Source organism: Neodiprion pinetum, chromosome 1 (genome assembly GCF_021155775.2).
Source record: "Neodiprion pinetum isolate iyNeoPine1 chromosome 1, iyNeoPine1.2, whole genome shotgun sequence".
NCBI classification, from domain to species: Eukaryota; Metazoa; Arthropoda; class Insecta; order Hymenoptera; family Diprionidae; genus Neodiprion; species Neodiprion pinetum.
Genome location: NC_060232.1, coordinates 1,761,418 through 1,788,148, shown reverse-complemented (window position 1 = coordinate 1,788,148; position 26,731 = coordinate 1,761,418). Strand labels below are relative to the sequence as shown.

The 26,731-nt window shown below is 42.6% G+C and overlaps 3 protein-coding genes across 7 annotated transcripts; 1 reads left to right on the top strand and 2 right to left on the bottom strand.

Annotated features, from left to right (window-relative positions):
• Positions 1 to 55: 55 nt before the first annotated feature.
• LOC124217388 (leucine-rich melanocyte differentiation-associated protein) lies at positions 56 to 6,370 on the top strand. 4 transcript variants are annotated; one of them, XM_046622891.2, is made up of 6 exons: positions 520 to 1,250; positions 1,574 to 1,825; positions 1,979 to 2,239; positions 2,324 to 2,519; positions 2,789 to 5,909; positions 6,014 to 6,370. In XM_046622891.2, coding segments are annotated over exons 1-5 (744 nt in total). In that variant the 5' UTR covers positions 520 to 1,248; the 3' UTR covers positions 2,822 to 5,909; positions 6,014 to 6,370. The 4 variants fall into 4 exon arrangements, with proteins under 4 accessions (XP_046478857.1, XP_046478847.1, XP_046478839.1 ...); XM_046622901.2 differs by lacking the exon at positions 520 to 1,250 and adding an exon at positions 56 to 472 and having other exon boundaries at positions 2,324 to 5,909; XM_046622883.2 differs by having other exon boundaries at positions 524 to 1,250; positions 2,324 to 5,909.
• LOC124217206 (uncharacterized) lies at positions 3,221 to 11,899 on the bottom strand. The gene is made up of 13 exons (XM_046622605.2): positions 6,487 to 11,899; positions 6,270 to 6,411; positions 5,932 to 6,175; positions 5,629 to 5,840; positions 5,381 to 5,554; positions 5,105 to 5,292; positions 4,839 to 5,034; positions 4,567 to 4,764; positions 4,341 to 4,491; positions 4,112 to 4,268; positions 3,843 to 4,013; positions 3,567 to 3,765; positions 3,221 to 3,399 (listed from the first exon to the last, which is right to left on the bottom strand). The coding sequence occupies exons 1-13, from the start codon at positions 11,791 to 11,793 to the stop codon at positions 3,221 to 3,223; spliced, it is 7,518 nt and encodes a 2,505-aa protein (XP_046478561.1). The 5' UTR covers positions 11,794 to 11,899.
• A 229-nt stretch (positions 11,900 to 12,128) lies between these two features.
• Positions 12,129 to 25,398, bottom strand: LOC124217274 (peroxidase). Of its 2 annotated transcripts, none has more exons than XM_046622689.2 (14): positions 25,241 to 25,369; positions 19,247 to 19,371; positions 18,197 to 18,305; positions 17,538 to 17,749; positions 16,513 to 16,689; positions 16,255 to 16,451; positions 15,795 to 15,990; positions 15,320 to 15,517; positions 15,082 to 15,229; positions 14,763 to 14,925; positions 13,789 to 13,959; positions 13,500 to 13,698; positions 13,097 to 13,202; positions 12,129 to 13,007 (listed from the first exon to the last, which is right to left on the bottom strand). In XM_046622689.2, the coding sequence occupies exons 2-14, from the start codon at positions 19,365 to 19,367 to the stop codon at positions 12,896 to 12,898; spliced, it is 2,109 nt and encodes a 702-aa protein (XP_046478645.1). In that variant the 5' UTR covers positions 19,368 to 19,371; positions 25,241 to 25,369; the 3' UTR covers positions 12,129 to 12,895. The 2 variants fall into 2 exon arrangements, with proteins under 2 accessions (XP_046478645.1, XP_046478640.1); XM_046622684.2 differs by having other exon boundaries at positions 12,130 to 13,007; positions 25,273 to 25,398.
• Positions 25,399 to 26,731: the final 1,333 nt, after the last annotated feature.

Genomic DNA, 26,731 nt, shown 5'->3' with positions numbered 1-26,731 from the left:
ATATGTATTGCATATTTTTTAGTTCGATTACCTCGCAGTCGAGACGGTGCCGTCGTTGCTGTCATTCAGCGTGGAAACGTCTGCCCTGTGAAGAGCACGGTCGGCATACTTGGGTGTACGGGAAAAAAATATGAAAATAAATATGCAGACGCTACGGCCGGCAGCAAAAGTCAAGCTCGATCGGTCAATAAACTGATCGATTAATCCTTATCGCCGAGCGGAGTGGGTTGTACGAAATCCGTGGCTTCTCCACCTCTCGTACCGACCGCCGAGTTCCGAGTTTCGTGTGCTAACTACACGTGACCAAAGAGCTTCAATTCGAAGTTGGGGTGTCGGGAACTATGATGGGTGGCTTAGGGTACGCGTGGGTTATTCCCCTTATTCCTGAGGCAAAGAAAACACCCGTAAGGTTGTAAACCGAACCGCCGAGCTCGTTGTAGCGATGCTACAGACGCAGAAGCGCTGAAGTTTGGTGAGTTTTGATAATGATAATGATAAGAACGTTGATATGAAAGAATCGAAAGGAAAGCAGAGATTTTATATCTTATCGTATAAATACTTGCGGCAGGCGAATACCGACTCGACGATTTAACGCGAGATAATAAATCGAAGTCGGAACCCAACCTAACCTAGCCTAACGTATCCTAACCTAACATCGGCTTCGAGTCAAGTCCGCGGTATCTGTTACTATCAGGATTATTATTAAGGTCGTATAAAAGTCAGAACGTTGAAACTTTGTGTCTCATTTCTGTTATCAGTTTACATTTTAAGACTAAAATTAAGTATCAATTGTTACAAGGCTACTTATTCGATGCCTATCATCCGACCCTCACGTGGACGGTGCCGATGATAGATATACTTACATCCGATTTATCATCCGCGATACTCGTTCGTCATTCGTATGCGTGCATCGATACGGCCAATCTGCATCCCGCAGAACCGCCGAACAGTCGCTGATTAGTCATGTAAACAATTCCAAGGAGCGTGCACATGTTGTATTTACATTTATTATTTGGGAGCTTCTTCAAACAATTAGATTGTGAAACGATATGCGGGTACAAACTCCTTCTCCTCCTCCGTCAGAAGGCTGTTGCAGCTGAGGATTTCAACCTTGTGCTTATCAGAAATAAATTGATATCAAGCGACGTGGTGGAACGCAGAAGAACCATAGAGCATCGTGTACATTTTTTAATTATACAAACTAATTATCGTTATCCGTGACATTTTAAACGATTGCAACGAGCCAGCATGTGAGTATATATAAAACGACTAGAACAGATAAATTTGTTCGAAAATATTTTTCTTTAACTTGTGCTCCGTCGGTTACTTTGTCTTCTATTTTTCCTAACAATTCTGTATCGCGCACTCCCCCTTATCTAACTTGTGCAAACATACAAGTAATGTATAAACATACACTAACTTGTATGCATCTTTTTTCCATCAAGAAACAGACTAAATGACAGGACATGCGGTTTTCAATTGAGCAATAACAATTAGTCGTATCACAGTGCGTGATCGCTAGGTTCATTCGCTCTAATTCATCACTCAACACGCTTTTATTTTATCCGCTCAGGTTCGACCTCAGCCATGATCTTGAATCGATAGACGATGCGGAGGAGGTAGAAGAGCTCGCCATGACGTCCTTAGCTAAACTTGTTTTTGTCGACACTCATTCGAGAAGCACTCAGAACGGTGCTACTGAATCTGAGTCTGACAAGGCGCTCTCTTTAGCTTTTGAAAATTTGTTTCATATGCCGTTCGACATAATAGAGACCTACGGCAGCACTCTTGGAACTCTAGACATCAGCTACAACAAGTTTAGTAGGTGAGTTCAGAAACTTTCTTCTAAATAAAATAATAATTAATTCTGTTCTTTGTCACAAAGTTCAATATGAAGGGGAATAAAATTCAGTGACTGTTTCATCATTTGTCATGAATGACTTGATTTCAAAAGTAAGTTTAACTTTTTCTCTCACAGAAATCTCCAGTTCTTAGCTGAATTTGATAATGTGACGTCCCTAAATCTTGACCATAACAACATAGATTCATACACGATATTTCCGCCGTTGCCAAAGCTCCAACTGCTGTGGTTAAATCATAATAAAATTGAAGATTTGTATCCATTCGTGAAAAACCTTCGTGCCAGTGTGCCGAATCTTCGCTATCTATGCATGATGGGCAACAAGGCAGCGCCGAGTTACCTGAACGGCGGATCCTTTTACGAATACTTACAAAGCAGGTAATGACGTGTGTAGCAATTATTCGTTTTGAGTCTGTTCGTAATCCTGAATTTTTGTTACTTTACTTTCAATGTCCGTTTCAGACTGTTCGTGATATCATGGTTTCCACATTTGGTGCATTTGGACGACAGAGCCGTGACACCTGAGCAAAGATTGGAAGCCAAGAGGCTTTTCAAAAGGCCATTGTTTGACCAAATAGCTGAAACGACACAGGTTCCAGAGTGTCTCAAGCACTTGCACAACAAAATGTCGAGCATACTCTCTAAACCTGCACTGCCAGTAAGGTCCAAAGTTCCAAAAGGTTCTAATTTTATTATTTAATGGAGTATTAAAAGATTTCATATCGAAAACCTCGCCGTTTTTTACATAAAAAATAAAACTACGTAACGCAGGTATACGTATGTAGAACGAGGCTGCGGTAATGCGCGGTTCATAAGACTGTCTGACCGCTACACTTTATATTATTACTGAAAAATGAAATGAAACATTGAGTCGTTAGTATACACACCAGTGATCCCGATGTTAAAACGTACACGTCTCTGTTAAAGGTTGAAACGACTCTCTTCGTCGTTAATTTATGATGAAATTAATCGCCCCGCACAATCCATGTTATGAGAAACGAGAAAAAAAGAACGATCTCTACGGTTCTGGTTTGCAAAAATTCATATATCGATGATAAATATAGGTACTATTTTTTTACGAAAACACTGCTTCTATAAAATTATAGGGGATTTACTGTATTTATAATAATTATCAAACAAAATCGCGGGTCATTATAAAAATATGATGTATTATATATATATAATAAATCACGTAATATCTAATTTGTATACAAATAAACAAAAATGTACGATATTCGTATATATATATATATATATATATATATATATATGTATATAATATATTATATCTTGCTACATATTTTTAGTTTTACATATTGACACAATCGACACGGTCGACTGGATGACAAAATGTCTTCTCTAACTGCACTCTGTCTCTTGCCACAGAGAAAGATCAAGTCGTGGCAGAGCAGAGCAGGATGTCAGAGGATTGTTGAATGCAATTAATCTGAAAGGTTCTGGTTGAATTTCTTCTATATTATCACCTGTGTCACATAAAAGTCTGGCAAGGGATGCCTTCTTGATTTCCTCGAATTGCTCTGGAAATACGGTAATAATCAATGGTTAATGCACAATGCTATATACCAGTGTACGATATACATCCCAAAACTGTGGAAATAGGTTTAAACGAATTTCTCTTGCCCTAATATTGCAACATATGTTGGAATCAACGATATCGAACTCTACATGTCAACGCTGATATTACCTGGAGTAAAGGAATGCGGCTGATCGGCATTGTCATAAAAATATCTGTCGCCGATTCTACTCCTGTAGAATTGCTCGCCAAGGAGGCATCTGACAATAGGACCAAGAATGCTACCAGGAGGTTTTCTCTCCATCACTGCACCGACTATCAAATCGATATCGTCTACGTGAGCGTAGACTTTTTTCAGCTTGTTGATGTTCTGGAAATTGGATTGAAACCACCATGAAAACACTCGTCTTATTCTGCTAGACGACCGCAAAGATCTAGCATACGTACTTCGAGCGGAATTTCCCGGCGTAGATCGTCGAAGTCGGTCGCATATGTCAGTCCGCATATTTCACGATAACGATTGTAACCTGGAATGCCATGGTCTCTGCCACGCTGGATATCGAGCGATTCCAAATCCAGGCCAAACTCGCTCCTTGACCGAAATAAATATTCGGTAATCTGGTGAGAAGCGTGTGTTATACCGATGAAATGGTAGATTGGCAAATTTATCGATCGTTGATCTGAGTCATTAACTTATCACATTACACGAACACTACCTCAGGGTCGAAATTGATGTCGGATTTCTGCATCGGCTGAGTTACCAGTCCTCTAATCAGATCATCCAGATTGTCATTTCGCTCTATGACCTGAGGACGGAAGTAATGGTTGCTCAGACGGAGAGTGTGCGATATCTCCCTGCTCGCCGGGCAGAGACTGCGAGAACAAGAAAATCATTAGGAAAATGATAGACTCGATTTACTCGACTGGATTTAATGGTAAACGCACTGGATATGTCCGTCCAACATCGAGTGGAATGAGCGATAAGCTGCCGTGGTGAAGCCGTTGATCGTCGTTGCTCTGACACGTGGATCATAAGCCCGCGACATCCCGCCCTGGTTTCGTGGCGTCAGTCCGTATCTCTGGCAATACTTCTTTCCTGGGATCAAACAATTGGTGATTCAGGTTGTACATGGCTGAACTTCACAGGAGAAGAAATAGGTTTTTACTTTACCGATTACAACTGGAAGCCACTCGCTGTAAGTGATGTGCTGGTACTCAGCGATCACGATTTTCCTGGTCTCCTGAAATACGCGTTCATCTTCCCAGTGCGGATTCAGGCGCTGCAACTCGTCCGCTATTCTGTTGTGCTCCCTCAGAAGACATATTTGCAATGCAGTCAGATGAGGGACTTGATTTACCCGGACATCTCCTGAAAGATGAAGCAGTTCAGTCCGGAGAGTGTTCCGATCAGATGTCACGGCAAAAGTGAACCCATTATCATACCTGCTAGGTAGCAGACCTCCGATGGACTCATTACATCGCAATAGCGTGAACGGTTCGTCATTACGGGTGGAAGTTCGCGCCCCCGTCTAATGGACACCTTCAGTCTACCTCCTTCGAAGGCTCTGAGCCGATCGGCAGTTTCCTTGTCCGATCCGTAGAGCTGCGAAGCGTCCAAATAGCTGGACACCGTGTTTATCTGACGACAAGTTTGCATTGATACCGTTTGATCCCGTGTTACTAAAATTGTTCTTGAAACGGTATCTTACTTGCTCGGCTGGTCCTAGACTGCAATCCTCCCTCGAAACTGTCATCGACCTCACGAACTCCATGCACTCACTTCCAAATCGTGAATAAAATTCGTCATTCTTCGGTATTTCTATCGGGAGACAAGAGTGATGCTGCAGACTTTTGGAGAGCTGTTTACCATCAGCGCAACACCGTATCCCACCCTTGGCTGTTGCAAAAGTGTAGAGAGAGTGAAAATTATTTTCATATACTTTCAAAATGACTGAAGAGGTTGTGCATCTCTCAAACGGACTCACCGGTTTGGTCGGGCGTCTGCATAGCCGTATCGTGTGCGAGCAATTGACCCCACTGAGCAACGGCTAAAGTCAGTCTTCGATCGCTTACGCCGTTTTGCGAAAAGCACTGAACACTCAGCAGGCGTGGATTCGGCAAATCCTCTCCAGTGACACTCTTCGGCGGTTCATGTACTCCTGTATGTTGGAATTCAGGGCGTCAGTCAAGTGCTTGACTGTTCATCGGTTCAGAATCGAAGAAGTTCTCTTACCGTCAGAATAGCGGGATTGAAGAACCCTGGCGAATGCTGTATTAGTCTGTCCCCAAGTGGGGTGTTTCTGGTTGTTGCAGGACCCATCGAAAGTTCTGTACATCTGGTTAGTCGGACAGCGTTTTGGACGGACGTAGCAAAGCCCGGTTCCAATCACGCGGAACGCGTGATGCTGGAGGAATTCGAGGAAAGTGTTTGGCGTCACATCGAAACTGGAATGATGAAGAAAACGAATGTCGCTTTACTCGCCAGAATAATTTTTAAAGTCCGCTTGCTGCTTGGTAAGTTAATAATTTTACTCACTCTGAGGATAGTCTACGTTGCAGAAGTTTTGTACCAAACAAAGAGAACTCTGACTTCTGACTGATTTCCACCGTATTTTCAGTTGCCAAGCTGTTGAGGAGGTGAAGCATCGCCGGTGTATGAAGTTTTGGGATGAAACCTTCTTCGCAGAGCCACTTGGCACGATTCTGCATTTCTTGCGCAAGCTCTTGTCCGTGGCTCAAGTACGTTTTGACGGTTCGGAGGGTGATTAACATGCTTGAATCTGTGAAGTGAAACGTTTATTTGTAAAAGTGTAAAAAGAAAACGTGAAAAAAGACTGTGACAGTTGACAAGGAGTGAATTAGTGAATCACTAGCCTCGTGGATGTCCCAGGTTTGCGTTCAGCTGCTGACACTCGGGGTTCATGAACGCAGTTTTTCCAGTGCAGTTCACGTCCAAGTTTATGAGGCGGTGATGAGCGTTGGAAAAAATGCCACCACCTGTGGAGTATTGGGTATTCTGTCGACACCACGAAATCATCGTAAGTAAAGATATCTCAGAATTATTTAAGTAATCTTATCCTAGAACGCTCACCTCTCCGTAATACGTTCGGCCAATGTTCGATTGATTATCGTTGTCGCTAGTGAGCAGCTGTCCGTTAGTGTCCGGCATTGGTTCAACATGTTCGTCAGCATATTCGTTGTTTCCTTCTTGGATCAATTCCTGCTGCTCCACGTCTTCTTGCAATTCGATTTCGGTATTGTGTAAAAGTTGATCCTCATCTTGGAGATTCAGTGAGAGTGTGGGCTCTGCAAGACACACCGCTGGGAAGATCTCACTTTGGACGTTGATTGAACTCCCAGCGTTCAAGTTGACGTGCAATTTTCCGCTTACTCCACATTGTCCCAACGCGCATTCTGAATCAATTAATTGCAAGCCATCTTCCGCTTTCGCTTCAAACGAGCTTCCTAATTCAACTGACGATTCGATTCCTGAATTACTTGTAGCTGTGCTGGTTGTTGAATGATTTTTGGTGTTGAAAGAACCAGAGAGTTCGCTACTGCTACTGCTCGCAATTTCTACGTTCGTTGGCTCACTGACCTCTTTTCCAGAGTTTTCACTTGAAGAACTTTCATTTTCCAGACTTTCTTGCATCACCACGTTCACCGCTTCTTCTTTGAGCGCTTCGCTAGTACCTCCACTTTGTTTTGTTGCCAAATTTGTATGCAGATTTCTGGAAATTTGCGCGTTAGTCTTAATTTCCTTGTTCGCAGTTAGCGATATCTGACTTGAACTTTCAACAGAACTCGAAGAACTCGACACAGCGACACTGCTGGCGCCAGTTATAGACGACTGAAGAGAACTTCCTCGATTTTCAATTTTCGTCGTTCCGCTGGTGTTTCCCAATTTGCCGTCTACTTCCCCAGACAACTCACAGCTTTCCAAATTTGTCAAAGAGTCATTTCTGCTGTAGCCCATTGTCAGACTCCCTTGTAAGTCGCTCGAGGTCTGACCGTCTGTTTGAATGTTCTTGTTCACACTCAGAGAGATGCCGTTTCCTTGATTGCTAATATTCGAAGAACTTGATATTCCAATTTCTCCCCGAACAGCAATGTTGCTGGATCCACTTGATGACGTCTGAATAAGGCGTCCTTGACCTTGAATTTTGGTCATTCCACCAGTAACTTCCACGTCATCGTCTAATTCCCCAGACAACTCACAGCTTCCTGAACTTGTCGAAGAGTCATTTCCGTTGTAGCCTATTGTCAGACTCCCTTGTAAGTCGCTCGAGGCCTGACCGTCTGTTTGAATATTCTTGGTCACACTTAAAGATATGTTGTTGCCTTGATTGACGGCACTGGAAGAACTTGGTATTCCGATTTCTCCCTCAACAGCAATGTTGCTCGATCCGCTTGATGACGACTGAATAAGGTATCCTTTACCTTGAATATTCGTCGTTCCACCAGTGATTTCCACTTCATCGTCTAATTCCCCAGACAACTCACAGCTTCCCGAACTTGTCGAATAGTCATTTCTGCTGTAGTCTATGGTCAGACTCCCTTGTAAGTCGCTCAAGGCCTGACCGTCCGTTTGAATGTTGTTGTTCACATTTAGAGAGGTGCCGTTTCCTTGATTGATGGCATTCGAAGAACTTGATATTCCGATTTCTCCTTCAACAGCAACGTTGCTCGATCCGCTTGATGACGCCTGAATAAGGCGTCCTTCGCCTTGAATTTTCGTGGTTCCACCAGTAATTTCCACTTCGCCACTCAATTTCCCTGACAACTCAAGGCTTCCTGTGCTCGCCGAAAAATTGTCTTCATTATAGCCAATCGACAGACTTCCTTGTAAATCGCCCGCGTCCTGGTCATCAGTTTGAATTTTCTTGTTCACATTCGTCGACATATCGTTACCACGATTAATACTATTCGAAGAACTCGATATTCCAATTTCTCCTTCAACAATAGTGCTGTTAGATCCAGTTGAAGTCGATTGAACAGAGTTTTCCTCATTTTGAATTGTCGTTGTTTCACCAGTAACTTCCGTTTGGCTATTCAATTTCCCAGATAAGTTAAGGTTCCTCAAAGTTGATGAGGCATCAACTTCACTCTGAATTGTCAAACCCGATACTAAATCGCCATCGTTTTGTGATATTATCGAATCAATCAGGTCTTCCTTGGCATTGAGTGCGTTAATAAGTGCGTCATTGACCTTGGCTGCATTACTTCCTGTCGTGACTGTGTCAAGTAGACCCTTTTTCGTCTGAATTAATTTTCTCTTCAAATTTATGAGTGATTGTAGGGAATCCGCACGACACGAGTCCCTCGCATTATTAGCTATCTCGACTTTAGTTGATGTGGCCGAATCCAGAAGCTCTTTTTTAGCATCAAGCGTTTTCCTGAACGCTTCACTAAATTCTGTTTCAGAACCACCGGCAATAATTGGCTGAATTAAATTCTTCGTCGCTTGAATTATTTTTCGCTTAGAATTCGATACCGATTGCCGTGATGCTTGATTTTTTTGACGACTTGCGTGTACAATTTTTCCCTCGTTTTTAAAACTTCTGTTCGACGAACTTTCCATCGTAGACTTTCGAACGGCGTTGGAGTATTTTTTAGTAGCACGACTCGTTCCAGTAGATCGCGTCGTGTCAAGCAGCTCCTTCTTAGAATTGGGTGTTTTCGTAACTACTTCGGACAAATCTGCTCTACCATTTTCACATGTAGTTTTACAACTCGAATTCTTTTTTGCGTCGATTCTTTTTCGCTTAGAGTCTAACCTTGACTGATATGAGGATTGAGGTCGGAGATTTAATAAAATTGGAGCAGCTGCCTGATCATTCTCGTTCGAAAAACTATCCAGTCCAAGATCTATTGCACCAGAAGTGGAGTCTTTTTCGTTATCAACGCCTGTCTTGCCTGAGGGTGATATCATTGAATCAACTAGATCTTGCTTCGCATTTAGTGTTTCCAAGAACGAATTATTCAATCCCGGTTGATTTCCGCCAGCCACAGCAGTTTCAATAAAATTCCCCTTTGCTTGAATCAGTTTTTTTTTCGAATCTAAAATGGAGTGAAAATCGGCCAAAATTTTACCATTTTGTTGATAATCGCTACTCAAAATAGTATCTAATCCGAGATCAATACTAGAAGAAGCTGATTTTTTGCTATCGTCAAAGTTCACCAAGCTTATCGAATTGAGAAGATCCTTTTTGGCAGCAAGCGTTTTGAAGAGCGCTTCAGTTAACTCTAATTTAGTGTCTCTTGCAGCAACTGTACGGATCAAATTCCCTTTCGCTTCAATTAGTTTTTGCTTCAACTGTAAAACCGTTTGAAGTGAGAGACGAGATTGGAGATGAGCAACAACCTTACTAATTACGTCGTCATCTTCATTCAATAAACTATCAAATCCAATGTCCAACACCACGGAAATCGTCTCTCCGTTGTCAACAGTCTGTGCTCCGGTAGCCAGCACAGAGTTCAGTAGGTCTCTTTTCGCTTCGAGTATTTCCAAGAACGCATTGTTCAACTCCGATTGCTTCCCTCCCGTCAGAGCTGTTTTAATGCAATTCCCTTTTGCTTGAATCAATTGTTTTCTCGAATCTGAACTTGACCGAATATTGGCAGAAATTTGACCATTTTGTTGGTGATCACTATTTAAAATCGTATCTAATCCAAAACAAATACTAGGAGAAGCTGATTCTTCTTCATTCCTGAGGTTCACTGATTCAGCAGGTAGGATTGAATTGAGGAGATCTCTTTTAGCAGCAAGCGTCTTAACTAGTGCGTCAATTAATTCCGATTTACTGCCTCTTGCAGCAGCTATACGGATCAAGTTCCTTTTTGATCTAATTAGTTTCCGCTGTAATTCTAAAACTGTTTGAAATGAGATATGAGATTCGAGATTAGTAATAACTAGACTAATTACTTGGTCATCTTCGTTCAACAAATTGTCCAATCCGATGTCCAACACAGTCGAAAGTGTTGCTCCGTTGTCAACAGCCTGTGTTCCAATAGACACCACTGATTCCAGGAGGTCTTTTTTCGCCTCGAGTGTTTTGATTATCGCAACATCAATTTCCTCTTGACTACCTCCCTCAGCTATTGTGCGAATCAACTCCCCTTTCGCCTGAAGTACTTTTAGTTTTAAGTCTAGAGTGGACTGAAGGGATCCATGTGACTCGACATTACTATTAATTTGACTATTTCCCTGATAATTTTCTGTCCAAAAACTGTTCAACCCGAAATCAATGGGGGCGGAACCTAATTCTTGATCGTCACCGTCCACACTTTCTGTTCGCGGAGATGTTATTGAATCGAGCAGATCTTTTTTCGCTTGAATTATTTTATGCGTAGAATTTAAAACCGATCGAGACGAGTTTCTGCTCCTGCTCTGCGATCTGGTTGTAGTCGAACAACATTTTCGTTGATGAATGTCTGTCGCGAGAGAGTCAACTAATGCCTTTCTGCTCTGCACCGCGCTGATAGTCGAAAATATTACCGAATCAATGAGGTCCTGCTTGGCCTCGACTGTCCTCTGCATAGCTTCAGCTATTTCTGCCTCGCTGGCGCCTGAGGCAGCTAAACTGACAAGGTCCTTCTTCGCCTGCATGATCTTCCGCTTAGAATTTCCCAACGGTTCGATTTGCATGTTCGATCTAATCGACCTGGCTTCCCAGGGAGCTCGAAACGCCTCTGGAGACTCCAAAGCACTTTCCATTTCATTATCAATATCAAGCGAAGCCCTCATACCAACCGCACTGCTCGACTCCGATCGCTGGGTGCTTTTCACGCCGTGATTAAAACTCGACGAAAAAACCGCACTCGCGGAATCCTCAGACCCATAAACCTGCCCGTCTTTATCGGTCTTGAGCGCCGTTGAACTCTCAGAGTCCCCCAGAGACTTCGCATCGTAAAATTCTGGCCGGTTAGTGCTCGCCATTCGAGTCTGATAGTCGGCGTCCCCGGAGGGTCGAGATGCTACGAAATATTCTCCAAGCCCTCTCGGTGGCGAAGCGTTGCGCTTCACTTGGATCGTTTCCGGGTCTTCATCCTCCACCAGGTCGTCCATGTCCATGAAAATCGTCTCACCCTCGATCACCGGCGGCTCCTCAAATTCCGGGACGTCGTCAGTTCCGTAAATGGATTCCCAGTACGCCACCGTGTCGTCCAGCTGGGGCAGGACCAATGGGACTCCATCCTCGTACGAGTTCTCGGTGCTTCTTCGATACACCGGCGCCGCTTTGTAATCGTCCTGATACTCCTTGGCCTCATAAGAGGCGCTTGCCGACGAGGATGCGTCAGAGACCTCGAGGGAACTCAAGTCTTCGTACGAGGCTAGACTCGCGCTGATGTGCCCCAAGAGCAATATCAATACGCCAATAATCGGGTATCGGCACATTTTTGTTATCGTTCTCGATGCGATCTTTGTTTCTTTCTTTTCTCTTTTTTTTTTTTTTTTTTTTTTACTGCGATTTATACGCGAAGGGAATGGAATCGTTAGCGCGACGCGTGTAATTGAGTTACTGAAATTTGATCGAACGCTGATTGTTTCGAGAGGGTACGAAAATCGTCGGAGTGTTTTTGCAACGTTGCACGTTATATGCGCTATATTTGCGTAGCAGTGCAACCGTATACAAAAGTAACGATAATAAATAACAACGCGTTGCGCCATTGGTGAAAAAAACCATAATATTATGTATGCGATTTATTATTTCATAAAAATGTACGTGAGAAGTTTTGTTTTTATTTTTATTCGTGAAACTTCAGACGGGCACCATATGTATATAATAATCTGGGTTTCAAACGTTAGCAAGAAACTTACCAAATCTTTATTCATATATTAATGTATTATGTATGTAGTCTGTTGATATAACTTAGGTATGTACAAAGCTACTGAATCATTATTGATATACATTATAATTTATGTAAAATGTATACGTATTATAAATGTATATGTATACCAGGGTGTCGGTTGTTTAGAGTGTTGACGATATTTTTCTGGCGCGCTCCCCAAATCAACTATAAATAATTCAAAAACGATTCTCTAATTTTTTCAGATTTTTATCTCAACTCTAATCCATACCTATAAGAAACTGGATTTCTCCATTTAAAATACACATGTTTTGGACACTTTCTCAGCATATATTTTATTGTAAGAGTAACGATGTTCAAAAAAATCTATAACCGCGAGGTTTTAGTGGGCATTAGTGCTACTATCTGTGAAAAAAATCACATCATCGTACAGAATTGTTTTTAAATTATTTACGGTTGATTTGGGGGTCACTCCAGAAAAAAATCGTCAACATCCAAACTAAGGGATACCCTAACGCACACAGGCAAACGTATCTACGTACGTAGCGTATACATAAGTGGGCATTTAATGTTTTCGAAAAATTGTTCGGGCAGTCAGGCTTAAAAAAATCGATATATGTATTATTACATCATAGTAAACAACGAAACGCAACAACACTTGTCCACATTTGGGTATAATCACGATTATACTATTGTCTGAAAACATGCGGGCGGTAATGTCTTTCGCGGTATCGAGGATCGACGGCCCTCCAGAGCGAAAGATCGATGCCAGGCAAGTCGTTGCACTTGATGAGAGGATTCCTAAAAAAAAAAAAAAAAAGGATCGAATCGTCCGTAATAGTAAATTTTTATCAATTTATTTTGCTACTAATGCTTCATTCGGGACTTACTGTTCCGAAACGATTTCAAAGCCTCTGGGCTGCATCAGTTTTATATTATCCCCGTTGTCGCAGAATAATTTCGATATACTGCTCTTTCGTATCTCGGTTAGTTGCTCTGTAAAACGATAATGCATTTCGTAACATGAGGTAGGAAAATATTGGTTGTATTGTAATACCGATTTTTGCAGCATAAAACAGAGTTACGTTCAACGTGTTTTCTTTCGTTTCACCTCGAATTACCTTCGTCGAATTACACGGAGTGCACACAAGTGAAACCGAACGTCCGCCGTCAGTATTTACATAACAGTTGTTCAACGCATGCACACGTCGCAGATGTCGCAAGGCACTTGAAGCAAATGCAATAGTTCCCGTCGTCAAGCTAATCTTGAAACAAGCATATGAATAAGCTCACCAGGTGTAAAGGCGACGTCCTGATCCGACGACTCGAACCAGAATCTGTCTCCGGCTCTTGTGCGGTAGAATTGTTCGAGAAGAATGCAGACGAAGGTTGGACCCGCCAACGCTCCGTTCACGTGCGATTCCAGGGAACCTCCAACCGTCAGGTCAACGTCATCGGGAGTCTCATAGAGCCGAGCCAACTTCTCGACGTTCTGAATTTGTTTTTTCAAATTTTAGTCCAATGGGTCAGGTTTGCCTGGATGTTGTTCAAGCGGAGAGTCCGTCAGTGCGGGAAAACTCACCTCCGGCGATATGTAGTCAGTGAAGTCAGCCCACCGACGTGCTTTCGGCAATCCGCAGTATTGACGGACCTGGTTGTAAGAAGCGAGCCCGTGGTCTCTGCTCCTCTGAATATCGGTGGCTCGGAGGTCAGAGCCGAAGGTTTTTCCAGCACGGAACAGGAATTGGGTTACCTAGACGAACAATACCGGGATTAAGGGGTGGACCCTCTAAGATCATACCTATTTTTAGGAGTATTTTTTTTTATTTTCAGAAAATGAAAACACTTGGAGCAATTTCAGATTCAGTGTTTTATTATTTGTAGTTTCAAAAAAATTTTAGAATTTTTCCATTGCAATTAATAACAAGATGGCGGCATGGCGAATACAAGTAGCAAAGGACCACGTCTTCAATCCAGTGGCGAAGATTCCTTGTTCAATTTTTATCCGATCGACTTGAAATTTTGATACGATCTTTAAAATTTGTTTACCGATTCGAGCTTGTGCCTAGAACTTTGAATTTCAATTCCATAATTTTTTGAATATATTTGAATTTTTTTTTAACTTTTGGGCTACGAGCTCGAACCCAAAAACGTGTTTATGACTCTAAAATTTTTTCTACCCGTTACAAGTTGGACAGTGATGTCAGGAAATGGGCCACCGTAAAAGCCCTTGAGTTCGAAGTCGTTCGCTACTTATACGCGCCATGCCGCCATTTTGTTACTAATTTCAATAAAAAAAATTCTAACATGTTTTTGAAACTATAAATAGTAAAGCCCTTAAACTGAAATTGCTCCAATTGTTGTTATTTTCTTTTAAAAAAAAACTCCTAATAATAGGTATGATTTCAGACCGTCCAAGCTGAACCCCCACCCTTAAGATAGTTTCTCAGTGGGATGGGGGAATCCAGTCCATGCGTTCAATCTCACGATCAATATCATTGTTTTGAACCGTTGCAACGCTAGCTGCGAAAAGTGGGTAAGACTAGATTTACATACCTCGCTGGTAAAATATTGGTCACTTGCTTCTTCGGGCTGTGTTCCGAGACCGCGGATAAGGTCGTTCATATTGTCGCCCTGCTCTATGACTCCGGGTTGATTGAAGTGGTCACTGAGCCGCAGGCTGTTGTACGTGAAAGCGAATCTGTGCTCGTTCACCAACCTGCGCAAATCGCGTAATGGATAGAATATTTCACCGTTCAATCCGCAAAGCTGACGACGGTAAATTACCAGGAGATAAAATGCGACTTAAATCGGCCCCGCGATGCTCTTGTAAGAGACAGACGGTAATAAATAAATGAAGAAAAACAGAACTCACTGAAGTCTTCCAGCAATCAACGAATGGAAGTATCTGAATGCGGCATTCGAGTGCTCGTTTAGTATGCTCGGGTTTATCGAGGGTGAATAATCATCGACGTATCCGTTCGTGTCGTAAATTATTTTATGGCACAGCGAGTTCTCGACCCCTGAAACGAAAATTAGTTTAGTTTCTTTTTTCAACAGGGGGAAAATACCGTCAAGGGTCAACAACTACGGAGGGACAATTGAATCCAGACCTAAGAAAATTGGCAGCCACTCGTAGTAGGTGATGTATTGGTGCTGAGCAATCGCGATGCGTCTGGCTTCTTGGAAAACTATATCATCGGTCCAGTGGGGATTGAGATGAGCGAGTACGTCAGCGATTCGATTATGCTCCCTGAGGAGCATTATCTGCATAACCGTCAGCTGAGGATTTTGATTCGCCCTGGCGTCTCCTGGCGAGAGAAAATTTCGGTAAGCAATTCAATTTTTGATACACTATTTTTCTCCTCGTCCTCGAGTACAGGTACTATTTATCGTTTCACCCCTCCATTCGTCTTGTTGCGTGATACGAATTTCCGCACCGTGCGTTGTGCTTAATTAATATCGTTCGGAGAAAGTTCTGCCACAGATTTTTTGTCTCGTGATGGATAGTCCGTACGCAACCTGTTTTTGTTCCGTTCGCGATTTTCACAAAGTAGTTTGTCAAATAGCGGCTGAACTCGGACCCACCTGTTCGGTAGCAGATCTCGGCGTCGCTCTCCACGTCGCAAATCGCGCTCTTGTTCAGTGCCGCCGGTGGCCATTCTCTGCCGTTGCGAACGTCGACGTTGAGACGACCTCCGATACCGGCCCGAAGACTGGCCGCGGTCTGATCGTCCGATCCGTAGACAATGGAGAGGTCAAGCCAACCCGTGACGGTGGTCAACTGGTGGAAAGAGCTTGTTCGATTAGTCGGTTATAACAGTAGGTAGAACGAAAGAAAGAAAGAAAGAAGAAAAAGATTGATTGAGCGACGGATGGCGAATGACTCGCATTACATTTTCTATCGCCCATTGTCGGGTCTCTCAACATGTTTTCGATCGGTGTTAGAATTGAACTCGACGTGAGAGAGTCGTGTAATTTCCCATGCAACGTGGCCGTTGCGCAACGGAATGTGTGCACAACCGTGTGTTGACATGTTTCCACAAACCTGTTCCGCAGGCTCGTTCAACGAGGAGCATCCACGGTCGAGGTCAGTCGTACTACGAACAAAGTTTAAGCACTTTGTTCCGGATGGAGCGTGAACAGGGTCGTTGGGCGGTACGACGATGGGGTAGCAAAGGGGGCTGTTGAGGGCTGAGGTCAGGAACTGGCCATCGTCGGTGCAGCATCTCGTTGGATGGGCCTCTGCGAAGGTGAAACTGTGTGATTAGAAGCTTCCGGGTGATCGGTGGATCTATCGACTCACTGGACTGCGTGGATCCGTCGATCATGGCCATGTCGTGGGTGACGATTTGGCCCCACTGCATGTTCGCCAGCGTCCACATCTTGTCCTCCACCTTGACGTCCGGGAAAAGAACGAGGCTGACCTCCCGGGAGAGAGGAAGACTGTTTCCGCTAACGGAGCGGGTCGGCTCGTGGATTCCTGCGAACGTTAGAGGGCACGGGAAATCAGTCGGCTGGACTGGACAGGCTTCCGAGATTACCCGAAATTCCGGTATGTAATGCGAGCCGGATTCGTCGCACGTGGATCCGTCTCTCGGCCGGACGTGTAGAAAGTCGCTCGGCCGCGACCAAACGTAGCGGCGAGATTCAAGAGTTGCAAATTTATCAAATTCATCAAATTTCACCGACCGACGCGCGTCACGAGGCTAGTCGCTTATTTGGTTCGCTCGTTACATACCTGTACTCTTCTCCAAAATTCATTGTTCCGAGCGACTGGCGAAACGCGGTCGAGGTAAAAGCGAAAGCTGTGGATTCGCGTTGTCAAGACGTCTTCGAAATTCTTGCGGTAGTCGGTTATTAGTTCATCTCGTTAAAGCCGAACCACCGACCCCAGAAGCCTCAGGAAGTCCGCTTTTCTTTTACAGGCGATTGTCTCCGGGGTCGACGAAACAATTTCGAATAGCCTATTTTGACCATATAAGAACTTTAGAAAGTACGATATGTCGAGATTTTTTTAACCGCTCTCTGCGTCGTTGCAGGATTCTTTACTCTTATCACAATCGCTTCCGGCGAGTTTATTGTTCCTTTACACGTACGAGGTTAATCTTTTTCATTTCTGCGATTTACTCAAAAGCCAAAGCTTCATCCTTCCATCGAATAATAAAGTCGAGATTGCCCGCGTTAGTGCGAATTGTAAATTGCCCGTAGCGATATAACCTGAGCTGGTACATTGCTCGAATCGTACAGATACGGAGTATTGAAGTTACGAAACTTCTCTGCAGTCCTAGGCTTATAGACTCATTAAGACGTGTGTAATAATATAATTACCGTCGGCGTAATTGGAGGGCAGGAGTCGAGCGTACCGGGTATTTGCCTGGCCCCAAGTTGGGTTGTAAGGATTATTGCAGGACCCGTCGAAGGTCCTGTACCTCGATTTTTCACAGACACCGTTGAATCTATCGCCGCAGGTCGCTTGGCTCTGTTGGCTGGATTGATTTGGCTGACTATTGCCAACGACTTCTCCTGTTGCAGCGCCGTACCTTTCGAGGATTAAAAGGAATGAGAGTAGAAATTCACGGTCACCGATCGAGTCACAATTAAGTTGAATGAGCGTTCGATATTCTGGTTCTTCTTGAATTCTTCCCTTGGTACAAGGACAGCGGAAACTTCGTTTGAACGCTGTTCACACATGGTGTTATAAAAATTTATCATCCACCGTATGCTTGTAGTTTATTTGATCGAATGTCGCGCTAACGATTTTTTTCGCTTATTTGACGCGCATACATTTTTTCGCAGCAAAGGCTTTCAGAGACCTTACTTACGACCATGAATGACTTCGAATAATTAGGCTTCATATTATACCTGCGGTAGAGGCTGAGAAGTTTGCAAAGATTTAACGACATGATATACTTTACAGTAGATCAGAACCTCGCTGATTAAAGCAACCGGAATATTATACTTTCAGTATATTCTAATTTTATACTTACGGTTGATAGACTACCGGAGTTTGTCCAAAAAAGATGTTGTGCGACGAGATTGGGAAAAGCAACGGTACGTTATCACCTGCATAGCTGACGTAACGACTCTTCCTTGACTCTGAAACCACGACAGAGTTCAATAAATTAAATCCGAGGAATTGGCCATTGGCCTCATTGACAAGTGACGTCGTCGAAGAGAGAGAGAGAGAGAGAAAATGGCAGAAGGGAATAAGAGCTGGAATTACTTGGCATTGAGTAGTCGCCCAGTCTCGTTTTTCAAAGACTGAACAGTCGATTCGTGGCACATAATAAAAATAATTGCGGATTGCACATTTCACGTCAGAGTTACAATGATGCTTGAAAAGTTATTCGCAAATAAATAACCACCGGTATAATGTACTGCATTTAAATACGTAACAAGCAAGCTGACATCATTTCTACAGTCAGTTTCAATCCCCGTGTATTAACACTAATGTACCTGTTACACAATCCTTTTTGCACACCGCGGCGTGTGTTCGCTATTAATTTTGCCGCACAGATTTTTTATGTGTAACGGCTAACGCTGCTGCTGGATCCCGGATCATTGGACCAGCTTAGACACTGGATGTGTGGGAAAAAAACTCGTAACTTTCTAAATCGACTCGAAGATTCGCCTTCAAAGAACCTGAGGCCATTATTCGGCCAAACTACTGTGCGACCTCTCGGTCCACAGCCGTCAGCATCTGTCACAACATTTCAAGACGTCGGACATGGCCCAAAGAAGCCCGACATGCCAAGGGAGAAAAGACAAGAAATACGTTGATTTTTTGCAAACCACTGGAACCAGTCTTTTCAATCCCCTTGACAAGTCGTAGTCTATGTTTGGGTTCAATTAGATTAAGTGCACCAATCTAATTAAGCTCTACATAATTTTGCACTTATTCTGCAGACCTTTTTGGCAATTTTACTTGCGCTCGTTAATCAATCTTGTACGTGCAGTACGCAGTTACGTGTAAATGCATGTAATATCAATTGAAAAGCGAATGACTCAGCAGCGCGTAAAGTGTAAAGTGTGAGTACCTGTTCGTCTTGGAACTGAATTGCCGTTCGGTGTCAAGTTCAGGAAATCGTCAACCGTCGCCGATGCTTGAGCTATAAAAATTATAGCGAAGACGCCGGCGAGCCTTTTTCTGCTCCCCATGATTCTGAAACCGTGAAGCGTAACATGACGTTAGAAGTAAATGAGCGTTAGCCTGTTACGACGTCATGATTTTGAGTTCAAATGTGATAAATGAACCATCAGCATCATTACTTCTTGTTACTCTGTACCCTTTAGAAATGTTTTTTTTCTTCATATTTTTTCAGCGAAATGAGATCCGCAATCAATCATCGAAACCAGAACTGCGTTAGGTACGGAGCTACGATACTTTCTTCTTTGACGTCGAATATATTTACGTGTGCATTGCACGTATAACAATTATTGTGTCGTCGTTGTTAAACATCGAGTCTAATTACCCGCGTATAGAAACGCGCAATATAAGCTCCGAAAACTGACGTAAGACATAATATATTTTCGACGATATAACCCACCTCGTGTACTATCAGGTACACACACTGCGGATAACGTTACGATGTGATAGTTGGTTTAAGAAAAAAGATATCCATTATTTGAGCAATAATCTTGCGAAGTCGCATTGCAAAGGTAAATAACCGCCACGGTTAATAATAATATTACATAAAAGTTGGCCAAGAAATTCAGCCTTATAAGTAGTTTCGAATGATTTTTTCATTTCCTTATCTGAATAGCTGTAATCCAATAACGACACTTCAACGAGGCTACGTTTAGCTCGAAATCGTTTAGTTTACTCGATTCGATTTGACGAACAAAAAAAAAGAAAAAAGTCGGGTATTCGAAAAATCGTCGAGCAAAAGTGTAGCAACAGGTGTCGCCGTTTCCTCACCATCCGCTTGCTCCATTGCATCCATAGATCACGACGACGTGTAAGTTCTAACTGCAGTATATCGGCAGAATCGGTGTTCAACGGGAGACTTTCGTCGCGGTAGAATTAACCCGGACACGTTTTAGCGTTTTTCTGTGACGATTCGCCGCGGCGTGTCGACGTGGGTATATCAATGGTACGTATGTGCAGCCTGCGACGTGTAACCCGCAGAAATTCCACCGCTTTCGCTTATTCGTTCGAAGCTTTTTGCTCTCGGTAGAATGTCCGACTATTATTCGAGGGTTTCGCAATGCACGGCTGCGATGCACTTATCCTGCCAGACCGTTAATCGTCTATTAACAGGCGCCTGCCTATCCGTGGTTTGTCATTTTCCCAACAATGGCCAATTTCATTTTCTGACGAAAGATCCGACACTCGTTGCACCTTCGCGTGTTCGATGGCCGACTCGAACGATCTACCACCACTGATCTCACCCGCGTCTGTCAAAACATTCGACCTTCGACACGACCAACGGTGTCAGACTTGGTCAATCCATCCGCGCAATTTCTTTTCCTCGATACAATCGTCTGAAGGTAAAAAATCATGCCCAGCGCCGAGACTTGATCCAATCGTTTAACCGCTTTCGATGTATGTAATGTGCGGGTTTCCAAACTAAACCGCGGCCATGAAACTGATTGTGAATTCGTTTATAGAATTTTTTATTTCCTTGAGAGGTAAGGTGTGTTTCTCGCTTGTTTCAAAAACAACCCTAGAGTCCAAGAAACCAGCGGCGAAAAACAGAGTAGAAGTCAAACTTGCGATGAACTGCTTATATGTTGAATGCCTCTTAAAATTGTTGTAAAATTATTTTAATGGGTGCTTCGAAGCGGCAATGGTTGTTTCTTTCATGACCGTTAATCGGGATGACCGAGTGCCTCAGGCGTCTATATACAACTGTGTGGGTACCCCGTACGTGTACATAACTACGATTTGATAGATGGAGTCAAAGGCGTTCTTGCACACGGCGGTTAAAAAATGGGCTTATGTAATCGCGTTAGATCCCCAGTACCCGAGAATATCGAGCGAAGGCCGGGATCACGCCGTCGCAATTAGGCCGATTTGCTTGCGTTATCATGGCACACTCTACCTTCGCGTTATAAAGCATGTTATATGAATTACACAACGATTCACGTCTACGTGTATTGTAAGCAGCTCTGACAGATGGTTAGAGAAAATGTGATCCTGCTGCTGCTGCTGCAGACGTTTCACTCTCGTTTCACAATTTGACTGTACCGACTCCCACGTGTATGGATGCATGTAATAATCCGTGACGTTAGTCTCGGAACTATTGAATTCAATAACAAGGCGACCGTAATATCGACACACGAAACGTCGGTCAACTTTGGCAAACGGAGAAAGTTCATATCTGGTCACGTTATCGTTATTACACGAGACAACGATCTATTCCTTCTACCCTCCGAAAAGAGGGGAAAAAAGTCTCCGACGAAGCTTCGGGCTTTTCAAACTCGGTTCACTTTCTATTCTCGTTATTGTTGTGTATCGCTGAATTAGAAATCGAATTTGGATTCTCAAATTATTCCTCCAAACTTCTGATTTAACACCGCGATAGACGTGAAAGGTTTGAAACGCAACATTCATATTCTATACATTCTCATCGCCTGGTAGAATTGATGGTGTTTTTGTTCACGCCGTGTAGAGAAAATACCGAACGTGATCTCGTTTGCGTTACGTATCGCATCGATCCTGCCGGCAGCCCAACGAAGTTGAGGTAAAAGGTACACACGAGTCCTGTAAGAAAGTGAACCGTGCAGTCTCCAAGTGTGCGGAACCTGTCCCATTCACCGCGAGTATTCTAATATTCTAATTTCAAACTCATAACACCGTTAAAACGATAATCGGTGCGCGTTTCAGATCGTGGTGTAAATAGTTATATGGACCGATAGAACTGGGGGGAAATAATTTTATAACGCAACTTTCGAACGTTGATTAATCTCCTTGCACAACAAATTTACCTACCTTATGGGTGTGTGTTTATTATACGAATCAAGTTTCGCGCGTGACGTCGACGATTATCTGTACGAATTAATTACTGCCTTTGGGTATAGTGCACAGATTATTACGTTGCCGATGGAAAATTCGCACCACTTCCGATCTTTTTTAATCGTTAGATTGACGAGGTTGACGTTGATATTTCTACCGGAAATTGATAGGTAGATCGAATAAGCTGCAACACCTGATCTCGAAATCGTCTTTGCGATTGTTTAACCAGGCAGAACCTCGATGATCTAATTTCGCAAAAAGTGTATAACTTGCGAAGAGAATGGTTGAAAATGTCATCCGATGCGTGTGAAAGAAAGAATTGTACCGCGAGTTCTCATGGAATTACAATGTCGATGGGAAAATTGGGATCCTGTTGACGCGTGGAAACCGGATGTTTATTTGGGAACGTTGAAGCGCTTGGAAACCAAATTCATTATTAGATAACACGGATAATGAGGTGGAGAATCGATGTACCGGAACGTGCCGCCGGCTCTTCTCAGGATTACCACAACATCGCTTAATTCTTGTCTCTGGTTCCTCGACGCAAGAACACGCGTGGGCGATTTGTATTTTTGCGTAATTTTAAAAAGTAATAAAAAAAAAAACGAACAAATATTTGAGAATATTCAGCAGACAAACTGAACAAGCGCAAAATTTTCTCGCGAATTGGCACAAAGGAAATTGCGTGGTTTCCGTCTTATTGTACAAGCCGCGATGCGGTCGATTGGGCAAGGCGACCTTCGACGTACGGAATCGAAGGGTTCGATTTTGCAGACGCCGATTTAGAATTTGCCCGCGGGCCATCCGATTCGATAATTTATCACATCCCGGGCTAGACACAGGCCGCGGTTTGAACAAAAAAACGCCCATTAATCAACGGTGGACGAGCGTCTTTAACCTATGGTTAAGAGTTTCGGTCAAAGGGCCAAAACGAATCCCCCTTTTTAACCGGGCCCGATGATCTAGAAAACGTGCAACGATTGGTTATAATGTTTGCTCTTTGGCAACGAGCACGAAAATTTTGGTGCACGTATAATATGCGTTAATCTATTGCCTAACCGTCCGTGTGTTTTATTGCTCCAATTACGATATCGATCGGTGCGTTAATCACGTGATTCATAATTATCACAGCCATGAATTGCTGCCAAATTCGAAGCGAACGTTGATTTATTGCTTGATAGAAGAGGGAAAAAAGGAAATCAATAAACAATATAAGTAATCCAAGCGATGGATGAAAAAGTTGTAACTATTAATTGTAGGATAAAAGAGATAAAGCAGTTCCGGAGTGTTACATTGTGTAGTATACCATATATCACCGAGGCGAGTTGACACACTTCTAATTGAGAAATATACGGACTAATTATGAAGCGAAAGACACGGATTTGTGTAATAAGGAATTAATAATTATATTTAGGTTGTGTACGAAGCAGCGATGCGGGAATTCACGTTAGAAAATTTCGCAAGGTTTTTTTGATACAGGTGTTACGTATACACGATATACATATAATACTTAGGCTGCACGCACGATCCTCATGCATACCTGTAATTTACGTTTGTAATACGCATTTTACACTTTCAAACTTTTCTCGTGCATTCGATGTATTATTTCCAACTCGCACATTACGTACGTATGTATTTCGTAACCGAATAACTGCGTGAGAGTTATAAAATATCATTTTTCGCAAGATTTATCTCCTCGAGAGAAAATTGTTGCAAACCAAATGCGGTTGTTAAACGTGTGCATACAAGTACGCGGAATTCTTCTCGGAAATTAAAACGTATCGTGCACATATTATTTGCGAGCAAAAAATCTCGATGGAAGGTAAAAAAAAAAAAAAAATAAATGTAAAAGTCGTTTCTTTCACGCTCGAATTCAATGTCCGAATAAAACCATGGGATTAGAATTTTCAAGGATTTCACTCCCGGCGAATAGAGGCTGTGTAACACGAATGTGATTATTGCGCTGCATCAGTTCCTGCTTGTTAAATAAATTATTCTATTAAGCGACCTTCGCAAGAAAAGAAAAGTTATACTTATATAAATGTCATATCTACAGATATATTATACTTATCGATATGTAACGATATATTATTTCATAGATCAAAGTATATTGACGATGATGAAATTTCTGGGAAATTCTTTCCCAGTTAACCATACGTGACAAAAGTAACGGCTTGAAATTCTATAAACATATTATACATATATTTATAATAAGCAACAGCGTAGACAAGAAAGCAAACAGGAAATAGCTCGTAGAAAAAAAAGATTTCCTCTTTCCGCGATTATTTACACCAGCCTACGATAGAGGCATTAATATTAATTAGGAAAGACGAGGAAAGAAATCAAATAAAAAGAATCGCGCATGCGACCATTCACGCCTCTTCACCCATTAGCGATATTATGTATTATATATACGAGTGATACGTAACAGTAAACCAGGCGGCGATTTCACACTTCGTAATTTGATGCTAATCAATAATTCGATCTCCCTACACATTTATCATTCCAACGTATTCAACCGCACGCGATATGTGATTATAAAATCATTACTCAGGCAGGCAAACCGCGCACCAAAATGCGAGCAAACCGCACGGAAGAACATAAATGTCAGATATAGTGGAAAATATATGCTGCACGTACGTGTATGTATATAAATGACAAGTTACTATTATTAATTATTATTGTTACTTATTGTATAATTTACTCATATTTATGTACGACAAATATTGATCACATGTATTTCAAACGGAGATTTTTTTTCGTGCCGACAGGTAAAAGTCGCCGGACACGAGAAAAGAAAGAAAAATAAATAAACTAATAAATAACTCGTGTGGCAGAGAAATAGAGAAAATTGTAAATTTCTAATAAAATTACTGAAAGATACTCGAACGATTGCTGAGAAATTTTACGTATAACGCGTATATCGATACGTTACAGAGGAATAAGGAAAACTTTGTACTTCCCACTGATCAACTCCAATTCATGAAAAATTGTGTCTTACCGAGGGAGAAAATGAGATCGATTTTTCAAAAGCATATGCTAAACACAGAAAAATATTGAAACGAACACGAACCGCAGTTGGGTAAAAAGTTGGGCGCACAGTACCTGTCGTGCAGGGTTATAATCCGGTAATTGTTGACAGGACGGACTGAACAACTGGAGTGTTTGAACGAAGTTTATAAGTAGCGGTAGAAAGTACCGGTGGCCCTACCCGGGGCGAGGTGGGTGCGATCATGCAGTCCCACCATAGAGCCGAAAGCTCGAATTATAGACACCCTCGCGGAGCAGTGAACGTTGTCTTTTTCGCAGATTTCGGACGAGCTGGTTTTCTCATTTTATTGTTATTTACTCAATTTATTTACCGTCGGCTAACAATTTACTCCCGGAAATGCCGCTATCTCAAAACTATTCCGCAATATATTGTGCCACTTGACATTTGTTTGGACAAACGGCCCGGGGGATCATTTAAATGATAAGTCACGTTCTCGGTACCGTGACAGGAAGGGGATACACTCGGAATGTTACTTCGAGCTGTTTTTCATGCGTATTTAATTGTTGTTTGATCGTACGGTTAACGTTATCCGTCGTATTATTAACAAATATTAGACATTACGAAGGAGGGTGGGGATTAAAAACTGCCTGACGCGGTATGACGTGGGCGAGGATCCAAAATGGCCCGAAAACAGTGTGACGGAATAATCGTATGGCCCACGGGGAGAAATAAACCGTCGTAGCAATGGGCAAGATGACGAATATTACGTGCAATTGGAAAACAAGAATTCCAACTTGTCGTACGAAAGCGTCACGTATTTTGACAAAATGACTGGCAGTCAAATTGAATATAAAAGGATACACGGAGCACTTGAGAAAACATTATACTACGCGTTTCGTATTCAATATATATCGATTATTTTTATAAAGTTCATTCGCCTTCGTTTTACATTTAGTTTATGTTTTTACGGTTGCGTGTGTAGGTCGTAATTGCACAAGTGACAATACTCGTCCTCTCTACAGCTGTTCATGCACAAGCATTGCTCTACGCCCTCGTTTAATCGACGTAGAAAAATCCCCGCCAACGGTATCGTTGTAATATTATTCCTATATTATTAAATATTAGTATAGGTGAAATGCGATGCAGCGAAATTCCTTTCAAAAACGAGACTCGCGTGTCAAGGCGAATTTCTAAAAGTCAAACCTGTCGATGATCCGTAATTGACGCAGAACGGAATATTAAAAAACCCTTATCACGGGCTCGTTTATCCCTGAGGTAATTGGGCCGAGGTCCGGTTCGTTTAATATGCCAAACGAGTGGGACCATTGATCAAAATCAATAACATTGCCAAAACGGAAGAATGGCGAGGCGACGAACGCTCGCGAAATGTCGTATCAAGAACACCTCTTGAGACTTCCATCTCCCCAATATTATCCATCCGTTGTCTTTCGTTCCTTACAATTAGCGCCAACTCCTATTCACTCGACCTCCTAATTCATCCAGCGATACATAATATCGAAAAGCCGTCACGGCTGCGTGTAACACGTTCGTTCTATACGGACGTGAATAACC

What these genes read in the sequence shown, in the direction of transcription:
- LOC124217388 (XM_046622883.2), top strand. An exon ending in AGCTACAACAAGTTTAGTAG is followed by an intron (nt 1,826 to 1,978) that starts GTGAGTTCAGAA and finishes TTTCTCTCACAG; the next exon opens with AAATCTCCAGTTCTTAGCTG. An exon ending in TACGAATACTTACAAAGCAG is followed by an intron (nt 2,240 to 2,323) that starts GTAATGACGTGT and finishes TGTCCGTTTCAG; the next exon opens with ACTGTTCGTGATATCATGGT.
- LOC124217206 (XM_046622605.2), bottom strand. Translation starts at nt 11,793, where the DNA reads ATGTGCCGATACCCGATTATTGGCGTATTGATATTGCTCTTGGGGCAC. An exon ending in AAACCTGGGACATCCACGAG is followed by an intron (nt 6,176 to 6,269) that starts GCTAGTGATTCA and finishes TTCACTTCACAG; the next exon opens with ATTCAAGCATGTTAATCACC. An exon ending in GTGGCTTCCAGTTGTAATCG is followed by an intron (nt 4,492 to 4,566) that starts GTAAAGTAAAAA and finishes GTTTGATCCCAG; the next exon opens with GAAAGAAGTATTGCCAGAGA.
- LOC124217274 (XM_046622684.2), bottom strand. Translation starts at nt 19,367, where the DNA reads ATGGGGAGCAGAAAAAGGCTCGCCGGCGTCTTCGCTATAATTTTTATA. An exon ending in ACTCCGGTAGTCTATCAACC is followed by an intron (nt 17,750 to 18,196) that starts GTAAGTATAAAA and finishes AATCCTCGAAAG; the next exon opens with GTACGGCGCTGCAACAGGAG. An exon ending in GTGGCTGCCAATTTTCTTAG is followed by an intron (nt 15,230 to 15,319) that starts GTCTGGATTCAA and finishes TTTTCGTTTCAG; the next exon opens with GGGTCGAGAACTCGCTGTGC.